Source organism: Physcomitrium patens, chromosome 3 (assembly GCF_059467195.1).
Source record: "Physcomitrium patens ecotype Gransden chromosome 3, ASM5946719v1, whole genome shotgun sequence".
Classification (NCBI taxonomy): Eukaryota; Viridiplantae; Streptophyta; class Bryopsida; order Funariales; family Funariaceae; genus Physcomitrium; species Physcomitrium patens.
In genome coordinates, this window is record NC_143412.1 from 3372440 (window position 1) to 3390624 (window position 18185).

Below are 18185 nucleotides of genomic sequence, written 5' to 3' on the forward strand. Positions count from 1 at the left end.
ACTGATAGACTGCTTGACTTTTGGCGAATCTCCATACTACCTTCTACAGCCAGATGCCCGGTGCGTTCTTGAGCAGGAAAGCACGTAATATGACAAAAGTGGTGAACCCAACGTGAAAGCTTGAGGTAGAAGGTATTGGATTTTGGTTGATTTTATCTTTATTTTATGGAAAACAAAAATAAAAATTTTGAAGGATTTTTGGGAGGAGTTTCTGGTGGAGATTCTTCTAAAGGACAAGGTATGCACATGGATCCGTCTATTGCTAGTATGTTTCAAGCCTTCTCATTATCAATGCAGCAACAGCAAAGCACTGATCAAAAGAAAGCTTTGGCAACCAAAGCATTGCAAGCAGTGGTCAATAAAATTGATCAATTTGATGGGAGGAATATTTCAAGGTATTTAAAATGTTATGTTCGTGAAATGGAATTAAATCGGGTTTCTGAGAAGAAAATGGTTGAACTATTTGGACTTGCCACGATACCGGAGATAAGAGACCATATTACATCGATTACGGATCATTATGGGAATTCATGGGAGGTTTTTTCACATGCATTGAAAGATGAATATTTCTTGAAAGATGTTGATTGCATTACTAAGAAGCTATTTCTGGAATGGATTAAACGGCCCAATAAGAATTTGCAAGCAACAGAGCTACTAAGGGAATTTGAGAGGCAGTACTCTCAATTGTCGAAGGTAGAAAAATTGACATTGGAGCTGAACAAAGTTGATCTATTTCTTCAAGCTGCTGATGGAGAATTGCAAGGAAAATTAGAACTCCTTCTTGAAGACAAAGAAGAAGATGAAGGATTGACAACAAAGTGGAAGAACGTTGAAGATGCGGTGGGATTGCTTACAAAAAGAGAAAGGAAAAATATAGGAGTAATATTCCAAAAATAGTACAAGCACCCAAAGCTCCAGTATGTACAACACCACCAACAATGCCTACTGTTCAACCTTCGACATCCTTATTAAAGAAAAGCCGATATGGGAATGGAAGAAATCATACGAGGAATGCTAGATCTTCAAATCAAATTGGTAAGACTTCAAGAGAATACTTCTACAAACAATTTGAAGAATGTTTCAAAACAAGGATATGTACAAAGATGCATTTGGTGTGATGACACTTCACACACTAGAAAAGATTGCAATGAATTTAATAATATGATACGGCAGGGAATTATTTGCTGGAAAGATGAGAAGATAGCATTAAAAGATAGGGATGATCTTCTTCAAACCAATTTTGGCAAGAAGGAATGAGAGCATTGGTTCAAGATTACCTAAAAGAGCATGAAACAGCAGCACGAGAAAGTGCAAGTTATGGTGCTAGAGTAGATGATGAAATTAGTGGAAGTACGGAAACTAGTGAGTTTTGGGCTTCTGCCGTTTCTACAATGCAAGAAGGAAAATTACCTCGAGAAGTATTATTGAGGACTGCAGCTACAATACGAGGAAGAACAGGTTGGGAGGATCCTGTTGAGTCTCTTTCAGTTCATGCATATATTGCTAAGAGCCAACATGAAGCTTTGATGGAAGAAAAGAGAAGAGGAAATTTTGATGATACTAGAGAAGGAAATTCTTCTAAGAGGCAAATTCGAGGAGACAAGGCTCGGGAGGCAGCTTCACAAGAATTGCCTGCAAAGGATACCTCAGCATCTTAGGGAGAAAAAATAAAGGAGGCAAAAGATAAGGGCAAATCAATTGCTTATAAGCTACTTTCTGACATTGAAGCGGCAACAAATTTGAAAGGCGTGATGAAAGAATGTATATTAAACGCTAAGGTGGAATTCACATTGAAAGAAGTCTTGGGAATTACAAAGAAGGAGGTTCATGATATTATCATTGACAGCATTAAGCGAAAGACGTAATTAATGGACAAAACTGGAATGAGTCATGCTATTGATGCAAGAATATATAGAGATGAAGAAGAAGTTGATATTGGTTACAAACAACCAAAAAATGAAAAGAATGGGTATAATCAACGAGTACGTTTTCAAGACTATAGTGACAAAGAAATGGAAACTTTGAGCCATTATACTCGAAAGCATTGGGCAAGGGCAACTACTGAGGTATTGGTGAAGGTAGGAGATATAGAAGAACCAATTGTTGCTTTAGTCGACCATGGTTCTGAAATAAATTTCATGTCTAAAGATCTTTATAAGAAGCAAAAATGGCCAATTAATATGGAACATGGATGGGCAATTCAAGCAGCTAATAACACACGGGGCGAATTATATGGAGCTTGTAAAGATGTCAAAATTTGGATTGGGGATGTTGCGATGGAGCAACATTTCTTCGTTCAAGATACAACGTCTTATCCGTTGATTTTAGGACAACCTTATATTACGGCAACACGGATGGAAACAAAAGTACTTGACAATGGTTCTGCTTATGCGAGGATACGTAGCGAGGATGGGAGGAAAGCTGTACAATTTCTAACAGTACCTCCTAACTATGAACGGAATCGAGATAGGTTGAGGGAGAAACCATTGCCAAAGATTGTTGAAGGATTTAAGGATTTTGGGGAGGTACCACTGTAAAGCGAGATTATAGAGGTATAAAAGAGGAGGTACTGTCGTGAGATGAAGGTGCCTTTGATGCAAGTTTTATTGGTATTTTGGAAAATGGAAATATTATGTATAAGAAAGTCGATGATTCTAAAAGAAAAGAAAGAAAAAGATTATATGATATTGAAGGACAATTACGCAAGTTAGATACATTGCAAGATGATGAGAGGATTTTAGGTGTTTATGAAGAAAATAGACTGGAAGATTCATTGGAATTGATTACATCTATTGGGTTAAGAGATAATGATAAGATTGTTGCGATTCATTCAAGAGAGGTTTATACCATACTTGAATCTTTTCAAGCACCAGAATTCACTGTAGAGACGAGATATAAAATGGCAGATAAGAAGGTAAAGCCTGTTGCCAGACCATTACCAGAAGATTCTAAAGAACAAATGGGAGAAGCATCAAAAGAAGCAAGTTTAAGAGATCCAATGAGTATTGGACATCAGTTTACTAAAGAGACTTTTAAAGAATTGAAGATTGGTTCTGATGGTTCTTTATTGCCGGAGGAAATTACTTGCTTCAAAAAGATGTTGGCTAAACAAGGTAGATCGTTTGCCTTCGAATCTCATGAAATAGGGTGTGTGGCTCCAAATATTATAACACCTATGGTTATCTTCACTGTACCGCATGTACCTTGGAATCTAAGATCGATTCCAATACCAAGGACACATTTACCTAAATTGGTCGAATTATTAAAAGAAAAGATAAAGATAAAAATATTAGAACCGTCATTTGCGTCGCATTCTAGTCGATGGTTTATGGTACCCAAGAAGAATGGATCACTACGGTTTATTCAAGATATGCAACCGGTGAATGCAGTAACTATCAGGAATGTAGGAATTGGACCTATTGTGGATGAATTTGCTGAATCGTTTGCTGGAAGGGCGATCTATTCAATGGGTGACTTGTATTCAGGTTATGATCAATTTCAACTTGCCAAAGGAAGTAGAGATATGACAACAATGAAGACACTACTTGGATTGGTTAGAATGTTCACTCTTCCTCAAGGCGCGACCAACTCAGTTGCGCATATGATAAATGGGATGAATAAGGTATTGAGAGATGTTATTCCGAAAAAGACTATGCCTTTTCTAAATGATGTTCCTATAAAAGGGTGCAGAGAAGGAGACAAGGATGAAACTTTAGATAAGAGGGGCTGTCGCAAATATGTTATTGATCATATACAAGATTGTGAAAAGATTTTAACTCTGCTTAAGGAAGTTCATCTTACATTATCGAGTATGAAGTCCGTATTTGGAGTACGAGAGGTTGTAATTATTGGATATTTATGTGGATCTTACGGAAGAAAAGCAGATCCGACTAAAGTTGATGCAATTAGAAGGATGAAAGAGGATTGTGATTCTTTAACAGAGGTTCGCAGGTTTTTGGATGCATGTGTATTTTATCGAATCTGGATCCCACATTATGCTCACATAGCGGATCCATTATATGAACTGTTACGCAAGGGTTACCGATTTAAATGGGAAGAAAGGCATATTCAGGCAATGCAAAGATTGAAGAAATTATTGATGTCACCTCCAATATTGAGGAAGGTTGATTATAAGTGCAATAGACCAGTGATTCTTACTGTGGACGCTAGTCCAATTGCCATTGGATGGGCTGTGGGTCAAGATGATTCTAGTGGGAATAGATTTGCAGTTTGATTTGGGGCTAAAGTTTTAAGTATTCGTCAGCGTGCATATTCGCAAGTCAAAAGAGAACTTTGGGGAGTCGTTTCGGCTATCAAAGCTGAAAAGGACTATTTGATTGGGGCAGTAGTAGTAATTGAAACAGATTGCTTGCCATTGCTTGGAATGATTACTAACTGTTCAACGCCAAATATTACAATGTTGAGATGGATTGCTTATATTAAGTCACTAAATCCAGAATTTAAGCATATCACTGGGAAGGACAATTTAGTAGCAGACATGCTATCTCGAGCAAGATACGAGAGGGAGGACGAAATGGTTGAAGACATTGATGACATCGGATTGAAATTCTATTCAATATCAAATCTCAACAGAGAAGACAAGCTATTTCTTGAAGAATCTTATGAAGGAGAATTATTGAATATTGGTCATTACTTGAATACCTTGACTAAGCAAAGGAATTGGTCTTTAGAAAAATTCAAACAAATAAGAAAAAAAGCATATGGATTTTTGCTTTGAGATGGATTCTTATGGAAGAGACCGAAGAAAGGAATTAGGGTGCCACAATGAGTGATAGGCAAAAGGGAAGAAAATTTAAAATTATTAAAGGAGTTTCATGATAGTTTATGGGCAGGGCATAGAGGAATCTGGGCTACTTTTGCTAAACTCAAGGAATGATATTGGTGGAAAAATATGTATCGAGATGTGCTCTCATTTGTAGAGTCATGTGAAATCTGTCAATCGTATTCTAATATCCGACATCGAGATGGTCTTCATCCTACGTATCCTCTAGCTATTCATTTTAAATAGGTTGTTGATTTGGTTATTATGCCAGTTGGATTATGGCAGATGAGATATTTGGTTTTAGCTCGTGAAGATTTATCAAATCAAGTAGAAGGAAGAGCATTGAGGACAAAATCTACAGAGGGAATTTGTAGGTTTTTTCTTGAAGATGTCATTTGCCGCTATGGATGCGTAGGAAAAATCACTGCAGATCGTGGAGAATTAAATGCACAAGAAGCTCGTAAGTTCTTTGAAAGATGTGGAGTTAAACTATCACTGACTACTGCTTATAATCCAAAAGGGAATGCAAAAAGCGAACGCGGTCACCCATCTATTGTGAAAGCGTTAGTTAAAGCTTGTAATGGGAAAGTTAAAGAGTGGCCACGGCTTTTGTCATTTGCCTTATGGGTTGATTGAACAACACATAGTTCGGTGACAGGATATATGCCAGTAGAACTTATGACAGGTCAAAAACCAATTATGCCGATTGAAGAAAAGGTACTTACTTGGAGTATGCTACCATGGGAAGATGGATTGACAAGAGAAGAACTTCTGGCTATTAGGATTCGACAATTGGAGCAAAGATCGGAAGATGTGCAGATAGCATTGGAAAGGTTAAAAAGAGCAAGGTTACAAAACAAGGCGCGATTCTATAAGCAACATCGATTGAGACAAAAAGCAATCGAGGAAGGTGATTGGGTACTTGTTTATGACAATAGTCTGGATAATCAACATAGTACTTTGCGGAAATTTTCAAAATATTGGTTTGGACCATATGTAGTAACAACTGTTCATGATAGTGCGACTTACTCGTTACGGGAGTTAGATGGTACAAAATTGAAAATACCAATTGCAGGGAAGCGAGTAAAAATATTTAAACGAAGACACGCGGAGATGAATATGGAAGACCTTAATGAAGGTATAGAGATTCCGCAACAAGAGATTGAAAGTGATTTGGATAATGAAGGTGACGAAGACGAACTGGACAAAGATATAGAGGATATTTTCATAATCAAACAGCAATTGGGTAAATTGGTGCATACCGGAGGATGCACAAGTTCAGAGGGGGTGGATGTCGTGTTGTAAGACGAGTATAGCATGATAATATAAAAAAATGGGACTTTTGTTAATGTTTAGTTATCTCGAATATTAGGAGCAACGACCAACTCCAGTGCAAATACTGAGTGGCCAGGTTCAGTCACCCCGTTACAGTCAGTCGGGGCATACTGAAATGTTCCATTCGATTCCAATAACGGGAGTCAGCAGGAAGAGAAAGGACCAATTCACATGACGGGTGAGCCTGGTTCGAAGAGCCAATTCGGTCCAATTTCAAGTCTCCAATCGGGGTCCTCTTACCCAATATGAGACCTGAATTGGCCGGGCAACCCAATGTTGTCTAATTACGGGAAAATCCAGGTCTTATTACGGACCTCAGCCAATCTGACGCGATGGACCAATTTGATCTAATTATGGGGACATCCGGATCTTACTACTAGATTCTTAGCCAATATGAGACCTGAATTGGTCGAGCAACTCAATGTGATCCCGATTACGGGGTTTCGATTCTGTTTCAGGCTGTCCTCTGTGCCATTTCAGGGAACGTTGTTTTTGGTAAAAGGATCTCTTAAAGGTAAAAACGGGAGAGAAAGCTCTGACTGCGAGAGCCAATTTCGGATCCAAGCTCTGACGGTGGGAGCCAATTCCGGATCCAAGACGGAAGATTGAAGAAATTCAGAGGATAAGGTTAGGGGAGAGAATAAGTTTTGGGGGGGTTTTTTTTTTTTTTTTGAAGAATCGGGAGAGCTAGCTTCATGCTTCGAGCGGGGAAAGAAGACAGAGAATTGGGTTTTTTTTTCTTCATAGGGTTTGGGAAGACTGAGGCAATCGTTGTTGAAGTCACTATTATAATGGTGAATTGGGATTTTGAATGAAGTGGGTTTGATTACTCTTGACTGTTTTGTGAAATCGGGTTACGTCTGTGATGAAGAATTAAAAGGATGTCTATAGGATTGAGTATGCGGAGTGAATGAAATTTATTGGATTAATCTAACGAGACAGTCAGTGGATACAAGATCGTGAGTATAAAGTGGTGTCGAAGATTAGCAGTTTGGGTTGTTCGGGGTTCTCTGTAACGTCTAGAGACCTACCGGCCGGGACAAAAAGGACTTTGATGAGCAGTCGAAGGACATCCGTATAGATTTACGGTATATTCTTGCAGTAGTTTATATTCTAATAGTCAAAAACTGATAGACTGCTTGACTTTTGGCGAATCTCCATACTACCTTCTACAGCCAGATGCCCGACGCGTTCTTGAGCAGGAAAGCACATAATACGACAGCGTATAGATAATAGAGGTGAGTATTTGTCAAAGTACTTTGATGAGTATTTGAAGATTCATGGTATTGCAAGACAAACTTCCACTCCTTATACTCCACAACAAAATAGAGTTGCTCAAAGAGCAAATCGAACTATTGTGGAGATGACAAGGAGTATGATTCATGCTCAAATCTTTGGGCATGAATTTTGGGCAGAAGCTGTGTATATAAGGAATAGGTGTCCTACAAATGCACTTACATCAATGACTCCACAAGAAGCTTGGAGTGGGAGGAAACCTTATGTTTCACACATGAGGACTTTTAGATGCATTGCTTATGCAAAGGTACCAGATTGTATGCGGTCCAAATTTGATGCAAAAGGTACAAAATGTGTGTTTCTTGGATATTGTGAAGGTACCAAGGCATATAGGCTAATGTGTTTGGATACCAAGAAGATTATCAAAAGTCGTGATGTTGAATTTATAGAGCATAAAAGTGCTTGTGAGCACTTAGAGATGTGTCCAAGTGGGAGTAATGGTGTATTTGTGGATACATCTTCAATTTCAACAACGAAAGAAGAAGAAGAAGATGAAGAAGAAGAAGAAGAAGAAAGTGTATACAATTGGTATGACAAACAATGAAGAAGTTGAAGATGATGACGATGATGAGGAATACCAACCTTTGAGTGAGAAGAGACAAGGTTCAAAAGAAAAGAAGGTTGGAGAGCATCAAGGTGAATCTTCTTCAAATGATAGAAGATATCCTACAAGAGAAAGAAAATAATGTGGTGAATGGTAGAAGGACTACAACTTTCCTCAAATAAGTGAAGAACATGCAAATGTTGCACTCCTTGCTGATCCATTGAATATATGTGATGTTATGAAGTCTACAAATGCGTTGAAGTGGGAAGAGGCTATGGAAGAAGAGTACAAATCTCTCATGAGCAATGGAACATGGAAATTGACTCAACTTCCACCAAATCGATCTTCAATTGGTTGTAAGTGGGTGTTTAGAACCAAGAGGGATACAATGTGTGATATTGTGAGATATAAGGCAAGGCTAGTTGCCAAAGGATACTCACAAGTTGCTGGTATTGATTTCAATGAGACATTTGCTCCCGTGGCTAAGTTCACCACCATTAGAACCATTGTGGCAATTGAGGTAGTAATGGACTTGGAGATGCATCAAATGGATGTGAAGACGGCTTTCTTGAATGGAGAGTTGGAAGAAGACATCTACATGGATCAACCTCAAGGATTTGTAGAAGAAGGCAAGCAACATCTTGTTTGTAAGTTGAAGAAATCCTTGTATAGACTCAAGCAATCTCCAAGGGCATGGTATCAAAGAATTGACACATTCTTTGTTAATGAGAGATTCCAAAGAAGTGAGGTTGACCATTCTATGTATGTGATATAATCAAAAGAGTTTTTGATGATTGTTATTCTTTATGTAGATGATTTAATCATCTTAACCAATACTCTAAAGATGATGGATTGATTGAAGGCAAAGTTAGAAAAGGAATATGAAATGAGTGATTTGGGAGAGCTTCACTATTGCTTACGAGTGAAATTTGTAAGAAATCGTGCTAACAAGACCATCACAATGAGCCAAAGGAAGTACATTGAAGGAGTGTTGAAACGATTCAACATGGAGGATTGCAAGCCTATTGGAACACCTTTGGAGTTCAATTTGAAGTTGATGAAGCTCATGGATGAAGAGTTTGCACAAGTTGAAGGCCAAATGAAAGGTGTTCCATACAAGGCAGCAGTTGAGTCACTCATGTATGCAATGGTTGGCACAAGGGTGGATCTTGCTTATGCGGTGAGTGTTGTAAGTCAACACATGTCAAAAGCAGCACCACTTCATTGGGCAACCATTAAGAGAATCATGAGGCGGTCAACAACGGGCTATGTATTCTTTATTGGAGTGGAAGCAATTTCATGGAATTGCAAGAGGCAACCCACAATTACAAGGTCCACAATGGAGGCGGAGTACATGGCAGCAAGCCATGGTGCAATGGAAGCAACATGGTTAAGGCAAGTTTTGGAGGACATTGGACTTATGCAATTGGAAGCAACTCTATTGAATTGTGACAATCAAGGATGCCTTGCTTTTGCAAAGAATCCAAAGCATCATTCAAGAACCAAGCACATTGACATTCAACATCACTTTATAAGAGAGAAGATTGAAATGGGAGTGATTGACTTGAAGTATTGTACAACAGAAGATATGCTTGCTGATTTGTTAACAAAGGCATTGATAAAAGATAGACATCATATGTTGACAAAGGCATTAGGTTTGAAGGGCTTTGACAATTAGCAAAGTGGGAGTATTGAGGTAAAAGATAAAGATGTTGAGATAAATAGGTAATAGTAAAAGTAGAATAAGTTATCTTATAGAGAATATTCTCTTAAGTAAGTTGCTAATGGTCAAAGGCAACTAAGGACTAAGTGGCGGCTAGGGTCTCGACACGCGGCTAGGTTTAATGTCTCGACAGACGGCTAGGTTTAGAGTCTCGAGAGGCGGTTAAATTTAGAGTCTCGAGTGGCGGCTAGTTATAGATGAATGTGGATGAAGTCTATACATATTGGATGTGAACTCTGATTATAAGTAATGGGTGTTGGAAGTAAGAGTCATCTCATTCCACACTTCTCTTATGTGCAACCTTGCTGATTTCTACTTACTTGTCTTATGCTTATAGTATTTCTTCAATAAGAAGGTGGTAAGTAGACAACAAGAGAGCCATGTGTGCAGGAGAACTTATCCTTGTGCAGAACTTCGCTCGAGAAAACCAAAGTTGAATGCTTCATGGCGCTTGATCTCTATTGAATGTCGTCGTCAGAAGGGTGATCCTACTTTTTGTAGGGAAAATGGCAGTTAATGCGTCTTGTCTGGTCATGAGGAATTTGAAGCTTCCAGTCACTTTTCATTTTATTACAGAAATGAAGAGAAATAAATTTTGTGGTGGAATCAGTGCTCAGAGGTGTCATTTGAGCCCTTGATTCTGTCACCTACGTTGCGCTTTTTGAATGGAAGTTTAATTGATGTTCGAATGGATTATGTCTTTTTCACTCAATTGATGCGAATTTTTAGACAGCATGTTGTTGAAAGATTTTGATCTTAGGAAGGATTTCAATTTGCATGGAGCTGCAATTTGCATGTTGAGAACATTGTTGTAATACAAAACACTGTTATAATGTAATGAGTTTTATATTATTACTATTACACTATTTTGTATAATTCATTATGATAGTGTAATAAAGATTCAGAGTTAATGTTTGGTTAACTAAAAAATTTTACTTGTTATCATTTAGTGTATTACAAGATACAATTTTTTTTAACACCATTGACTAGCTTTGTTTAGATTATGTGCAAAACTTTACTCATATCCAAATTTTTAATAAACACCATCTTACTCTAAAAAAAAATCACACAAACTAATGTCATCATATTATTATTCATTATTCAAAATAGTTTAGTATGTAATGATTTATGAGAAAGTATTAATAGAAATCCCTTGATATAAGGTGCATAATATTCATCTCTACTTAATAGAATTTATACTTATATTGACTGTAAGAAACCTTAAACAAATTTGAAGATGTATTTGTGACTTAGAAAGACAATGTAACACTGAAAGAGAATATTTGTTTTAAAAATTATTTCTTAAGTTCCAAATTTTTGTAACCATTAGAGAATCTATAGTCACTATAGATGTAATTTTTGGAAAGCAACACATTCAACAACTATTTTCTTTAAGATTTTTTAAAATTTTCTTATGTTGAATCCTTCTAAATTTAAATTCTATTGATAAAATATTATTTACTTAATCATCAAACACTAACTTAATTACAACTTTACTTATTTAAAACATATACTTAAGGCTTATACACAATAACTTAAATTTGTTTCAGAGTTATCTTTTTTATATTTTTCCATAAGCTAATGAATTTTTAAGGATTTTTTGTGGTATAATGCAATTTTTTTTTAAGACATAGTGTCTTCACTTACTTTCAATGTCTATACTGCTTTTGATATAAACTTTGTTTTAACATAAGACTGAGACATCTTTTACTTTTCACATTTAATACATACAAGAATCAAAACTTAATGTCAAAATAAAACAAGTGTATGTAACTTGCAAATGATTCTAATATTACAACAATTCACCTCCACCAAACAAAACTTGGTATTTTGATCACTGTACTTTTCCTTGAAATCCTTACATCTTTCAACATTATTCATAATCTCTTTAATATTTTTCAAGTCTTTTGGCGATAATTCCATAAGTATTTTTTCATGGTATATCTGCTTCTTCAACAATAATGTTTCTTACATTTTTATTTTTCTATTGAGTATCTAATGCTTGTGCAGTTCCTCCGTTCGGTACTTTAAGTATTATCTTAAAATCTCTAAGGACAAACACATCAATTGCTTCAGTAAAACCATATTATAACTTTCAGAAGATAGTTCCAACAAACCAACGACTACTCGGTTTCAAATCCTACATCCATTCCTTACTCTGTGCGACAAGTCTTCCCGTTCGTCTCAACTCAAACAAACTAAAAAATAAAAAATAAAAAATATCCTGCAATCTACTGAAGTCTGCCATTGACGGTGATCTACAGCTAACGACAACATGGCAGGATCTTGTTTGTTCCACTGTACGCATTTGTTGTGGACTAATCCCGCTCCATGAAATGAAAAAGGAAATGCATTGAAAAGCAGCGACAAGATTCGGTGAGAAGCACTATCTAAGATCCGGAGGTCAAAACACAACCAACAACAGAAAGGTGGACTTTTTCTGGGCACCTCTCTGATTGCGAAGTCAGCTGAATGCCAATGAAGTGTAATATTACAACGTTATTTTTCCTGCAAGGGTTCAGGAAACCCTCAGGCTGCGAAGTCACACGGGCAGTGACCCAAGTGCCTGAATGAATTGTTCGGAATCTGTCTGTATCTATCTGTCTATTTACACTGCTCGAGTCTGAAGTCCTAGACCTTTTATGGATGCATTCTTTGCTTTCTGAACCTCACCGACAATTGTTTACGACAAATGATCTGCTCAGCTGCATGTCATCTACAGTGCACTCACATAATACAAGAGAGTCCGATGCTGTCAGTTGGAGAAGAGATGAGTTCAGTCCTTGAGCTAGATATGGTAGCGGCCTTTCCTTCCCTCGAACGACTTCAGGATGATTCCACTTGCACACAAATCAGAAGATATCCTAGAGCTCAAGTTCGTAGGCTACCCAGCGAGCAAGAACAGATATGCCTGCAGCGGCCTGCATTGGTGTTGCAATGATAATTGCGAAGGAAGAGGAGGTTTCATGCTTCTGTGTTTTGCTCTCAAGTCACTGGTCCCAATCTGGATTACGAAACAAAACACCACAAACGTGTGAGCAACCGATGAAAGAAGACGCTGACACAAGTGAACCCAAGCAAGGGTTAATGAATTCATCATAGGTTTATCTTATGTTTCGTTGGTGGGCATGATTTGAGTTCACCTTTCAGACAGTTTTGCAGAACCCTCCTCGAAGAGCTCTTCCATGGGGGCAGCAACAGTGCTACACTTCTTGTTCCGTGTGCGCCGCAAGAACTTCATCACCATCATTTGCTTTCGGACTGCTGGAGCGAAGGAGCGAGAAGCTCGGCCTGGAGGAACTATGTCTACCACCAGACAGGTTGTATCATCACGTAAACCCTGCACCTTGACTGCCTCCTTGACGATATTCTTCGCAGCAACCTCCGGTTGCTTCTCACCACGACAGACCTTGGCAGCCTTCTCTGAGGTCAGGGCGTCCCAGACTCCGTCCGAGGCGATGATAAGCCTGCCTCCTCCAGGTGAAAGCTTGATTTGCTTCACATGGGGCACAGGGACGATGTATTCGCCCGCATCGAGGTCTCCAATTGTTCTCGACAGGCACAGACCGCCCGGCCAAGATCTCAATGGCCCAATCTCGCAATCATAAGGGTGGAGCCTGGCCACCTGGCCTCCACTTGCAACAACGCGCTCCCGCTCTTCCTCATTGGTGTCGAATCTGTGATCGATCGTTAGGGCTGTCGCAACTCCTTGTGCATCGAGCACGCATCGGGAGTCACCAACACAGGCGCAAGTTACAGTAAATCCGTCCACAATCACTAGGGTTGCTGTTGTCCCTGAAAAGATCCCTGAAAGCACAATTACATCAAGTACGTAGTTCAGTCAACTCCTGTTCTCGGAGGCGATCGCTTGCACAAACAGTTTAGCAAGGTAACAACGCCGAAGGTACCTCTTAGGGTACCATATGGGGTACCTTTAGATCGCCAGTCCTTATCGGTCTTCACAAACCCTGCAACCATTGCGCGAGGCAGAGCCGCCAACCATTCTTCCCCATTCAGGCCGGATGGGACTGCACTGACGACATTGTTCAGCAGGTTATCCTTCGTAAATATCGCAGCAGCGGATCCATTGTGGCCGTCCAAAATCTGCTCGAACAAAAATCCCATGTTTATTTCAGTGCAAATGCGACCCGAATTACAGGTCATTAAATTCACTTAGGATTGTAAACATCGAGGGTACTATGTGAGAGGAGCTTCACACTTACCGCAAAGGCATCGTAGGTTGAGGACCCGTCCCCGGGGATCCTTTGGCAATTCGTCTTGACGATGACGAAGTCTTCTTCTTTTTTCGCTTGAAGAGCTTGGCCATAAGAGACGGACGGTTTGATGTCTTTGATTGCGGGTTGGATGCCTGTGTTGAACAGCGAAGACAAGGCGACCAAGTGCTGGGCACGTCTACCTGCAATAAGGCGACTCTGGATATAGCCCATGGTGTTTTGAAGTGGTTCAAAAATCGACATAACTTGAATGATCAACTGCTATCTAAGAGCGCACAATTCTGTCTCTCGGCAAAGCCCTCTGTGCTGACACAATTCCCTGATAGAATTCGAACACATCCTGAAATTCAGAGACTCGAATGTCAGTCCCAACTTCTAAATGTCAAAGATGTTATTCCTACGTGCATGCTAGGTGTGTAAATCCCAGTTTCATGTGTCAGAGACAGTAGTGTTTCCCAAATTGATTCCCGTCCTCAACTCTCTATTGATTATCTGATTAGCGTACGATCCCAGCACCCAAAATCCCCCTATCATCTTTTAACACCATCGCCCCATGCGGAATTAGTGTAGTGTTCAGCTTCTAGTTAATTAAACTAACCCCCTGAACTCTCCAAAAACCGAGGATGTACTCTTAAAAAATACACATACACGAAGAAGAAGAGGAAGACGAAAAAAGTGTGGAACCTAAAATGTGCTGCAATCCTTCTCACAGAACTGATAAGAGAAAGAGTAGCGTGCCGAGAGAGGAAAGTAAGCGAGACAATAAATTCCTGGACAACCAGGCTAGGTGTGACAAAAGTGAGGAATTAAGCCAATGGTCATCTGCGAGTTAAGAATCCCCACTTAAACAACAGAGGCACTACAGCACTGACCGGCCAAGCCGCGAACACAGTTGAAGGCAAAGAACAGCAAGAAGTTTAGTTAGCATATTCTCTACCGGAATTTACGGAATACAGCGATGTCTGTACACATTGTTAACTAAGTCCTACAAGAAAGAATCCCAATAACTTCCCCGCAAATGGGTACTCTTAAAATCTGTGAACAAATGCGTCACACGAAGGATCTAAAGCCGAACTCGGACCCGGACTCGAACGCTGCGAAACACGATCCATCTGCCCAATAATGCCCGAAACGTCACGAGAGTCATGAAGTTAATTCTGTGCGCCGAACATAGATATGTTGAAGGAAAGACAGGACACCAAGAGTTCAAATTGTTGCGACCACACTACCTGGTGAGGCGCCGACAAACGCGCGAACGCTGAGCTGCATCAATGATGTGAAACAACAGCAGTGCTTCAACGTCTTCCTCATTTGCTACGACAGGAAGCTCTTCCTTACCCTCAACCCACCCCCCTCTTGGCCTCACAAGCGGTCGAATCCCGCTCTCGCCTACGAACCACAATCACCGCGTCCACGCCATTGCAGTCAAGAATCAAATCCCTCACACGTACCCACGCCCTTGACCTTGCGCATGCATCAATCAAAGTAACCCTCACGTTAGCTGCGTCCAGCTTACTCCAAATCCACGCTCCAGCTATCGATGACGACTCACTGCGCCTGGCAAACCTGCTGGCCGGCGACAAGCCTGCTTCCCAAATCTCTCAATCCCAAAGTGCAGACGAAACGTGCAACTGTGAAGTAAGATTACGTGAACTACGCGCGTCGGTGCCTGGAAGCGGATTTCTGAGACGCTGGTCTGTTTATGAACTGATCGATTCTGACAAGCCCGTTAGAAACGTGACTTGGTTAGCGATGCATAGGGTCAGCCACATCCTTTAGATCGCTTTTGGGTGTTGGCATTGGGGCAGCGGCGGAAACGACGGCCTCGGTAGAAAGGACGTATTCTCCAGGCGCAAGGGAATTTTTTTCAGATGCCGATGCTCGCCCCAGCCCGCAGAGGATTTTTCTTTTCCGAATCATTTCTGTATAAGAATTTTATATTACAGTTATCAGTGGTACACAAAATATAAAGTTTGTTTTCTCTCGCTCTGGGTCGGGCCACTAGAAACACAAAAAGCAAACCCATGCAGGTACTGTTTCCATCATTTGCATTAGCTTTCCATCATCGTCCCTCGAACTTTGCACAAGCCAAGCCTAAGACCAATTGAATGGACTTTGACAAAAAAATCTTTCGAAGCACCAAAGCATTTTAAACAACTCGACTGCTGCGTTTTATTACTTACTTTCTTTTCCGTCTTTTATTCTGGTCCCCAAAATGAAGCTCCTCTCGTATGGAAACCAATCGCTAAATTACACGTCGAAAAACTTTCTGGGTTTACTTCCGATTTTCACGCAACAGGATTTGTAGATGATCTTAGAAATAGGCAATAGTTATTTTATATTTATACTGTATCCGACTAAGCATAGAAATTTGCAGGACTGAGGGCATGATGTGCTGCAGCAAGTTGCATCCCGCATTCGACGCCCTCAAAACTGGGATAAAGTAGTTACTGGGCCGGATTTAGGATTTAATTTTGGAGCGCGTAGGATCTAGAAAAAAAACATTTCTGTCTCAGTGCTCCCCAATGAGCATTGTACGTCGCTTCCTCTGCATCGTCAGACGCTACTCCAATTCGACATGTTGGCCACTCTGGCAACAAGTCGGTCCTCCCTCATCGGATTGGAAAATGGAAATCAACGCCTGCTAGCTTCTGAGCTACTCACTTCCGGCAGTGAGAGCCGGGTGCGGATGGGGACGAAATCTTCCACAAGCATAACCCCCCATCTCGAGTTTCAGCATCTAAGCCAGGTCGGCGCCAACTGCGAACACCAGCCATCTGTCCATCTGTCGTGTTGTCTTTTCAACTGTGATAAGTCCCTCAATTGTAGAGTTGTTGGTGCAACATGTCACCTCCCTCATCTCTACAAACTCGACTGGTCAGAATTTACACTTTTTTCCCATTCTGGAACTAGGGAATCATCCGTACGTCATCCCTGTTGAAAACCCAAATTGTAACGCTTCGTAATAGAATCCATCTAAAACTATTTGTAGAATTCTAGGGCTTGAAAGTTTGGTCGATGCCAGTCACGTACTGGTACCGTGTGTTTAGAATCTCGGAAAATTTGGGGAGGAAAATTGCCTGTCTGCTGAAGATTTTTCGTGCATTACAGACGAGTGATGATACAGGAATTAGGGTCATTCTCCGCACCGAGAGGGGCTCCCGATGGGCTGCGCACCATGTTCCACGAGCTCTCTTGGCCCACAATTCGACAGCCCAGCATCTCATAATTTTTGCCCTAATCCGTCTCCCGTTGCAACCAACTTATGGAATCAACTCCACCAACTTAACGCCTACGAGCACGAGCGATTGGCCCCTGAGCTGGAGACACCAGTAGAATGCTGGCGCGTTTCATATTAATCCCCACAGTGAGCAGGACGCGCCTCATCATCCTCTTCTGTTGCTCGCTCATCCTAACTCGGCATTCACAGCAATCGTAGCTGGCACCATCCAGGTGACCTAATCACGGAAAGTTTTTAGATTCCGCTGACTTCTGCTGGTCGTTTACTATTGGAATGAAGATATCCGTTTCAGAGGCCAATAATATGGTAGCGCTTCCCCAAATTTGGGTCGTGATTAGACGCTTTGCACACCAGCTTAGACTCATCGTTAATGAACACCTGCTAAGCGAGGATGCGCCATGTGCTGGTTGCGTGTGAGCTTAAGTGGGTGCCGGTATATCAATTGCCGGGCATGCGACGGGTATGCGGCTAGGGTATCGCAGCTTTGGGCAACAAAGACCGGCGACGATGCCCCTCGTTCTTTTCTGCCTTTCCAATTCGCATCTCCTCCAAATGGGATTACATGAAGAGAAGAGAGGACATACGATACAAATTGTTGTCTACTATTACACTTTTGGCTCTGCTTTTCGCAAGGTTGAACTCACCTGCTCTATTATATGTGATGTTTGTCTTGTTCAGTGCAGCGTAAAGCTCTGCTTTCCCAGGTCAGTGCGTGATGCACACTTGGCCCACTTTCGAGTGTGGCCTACTTGGCAACTTGTCGTGGTCTGTGGCGACCCAATGGGTTCCGCAGTGGCTTTCGGCAAGATTAGGGTTCGCAATTTCTGTGCATGCGAAGCACAAAAAGCGTAGAAAGAGTTCTTATCTTTTACGTATACCTCTTCTAAAGAAAAAAAGAATGGAAACAACTCATTGGGATTTTGTTTCGCAAGATTTGAATCACAAAGATCAGTTGTTCATTGATTTGAGGAAAGAGAAAACTACGGCCATCTAGTTATTCGCTTGAGTGGGTAGACTCTTGACTCTAG

The 18185-nt window shown here is 40.5% G+C and overlaps 1 protein-coding gene across 4 annotated transcripts; it reads right to left on the bottom strand.

Moving 5' to 3' along the window:
• Window positions 1-12150: 12150 nt before the first annotated feature.
• LOC112279393 (putative protein phosphatase 2C 5) lies at window positions 12151-15718 on the bottom strand. Of its 4 annotated transcripts, none has more exons than XM_024513783.3 (5): window positions 15146-15718; window positions 13905-14098; window positions 13590-13785; window positions 12825-13488; window positions 12151-12685 (listed from the first exon to the last, which is right to left on the bottom strand). In XM_024513783.3, the coding sequence occupies exons 1-5, from the start codon at window positions 15225-15227 to the stop codon at window positions 12667-12669; spliced, it is 1155 nt and encodes a 384-aa protein (XP_024369551.1). In that variant the 5' UTR covers window positions 15228-15718; the 3' UTR covers window positions 12151-12666. The 4 variants fall into 4 exon arrangements, with proteins under 4 accessions (XP_024369551.1, XP_024369552.1, XP_024369553.1 ...); XM_024513784.3 differs by having other exon boundaries at window positions 13905-14256; XM_024513785.3 differs by having other exon boundaries at window positions 13614-13785; window positions 15146-15715.
• Between the last annotated feature and the right edge of the window lie 2467 nt (window positions 15719-18185).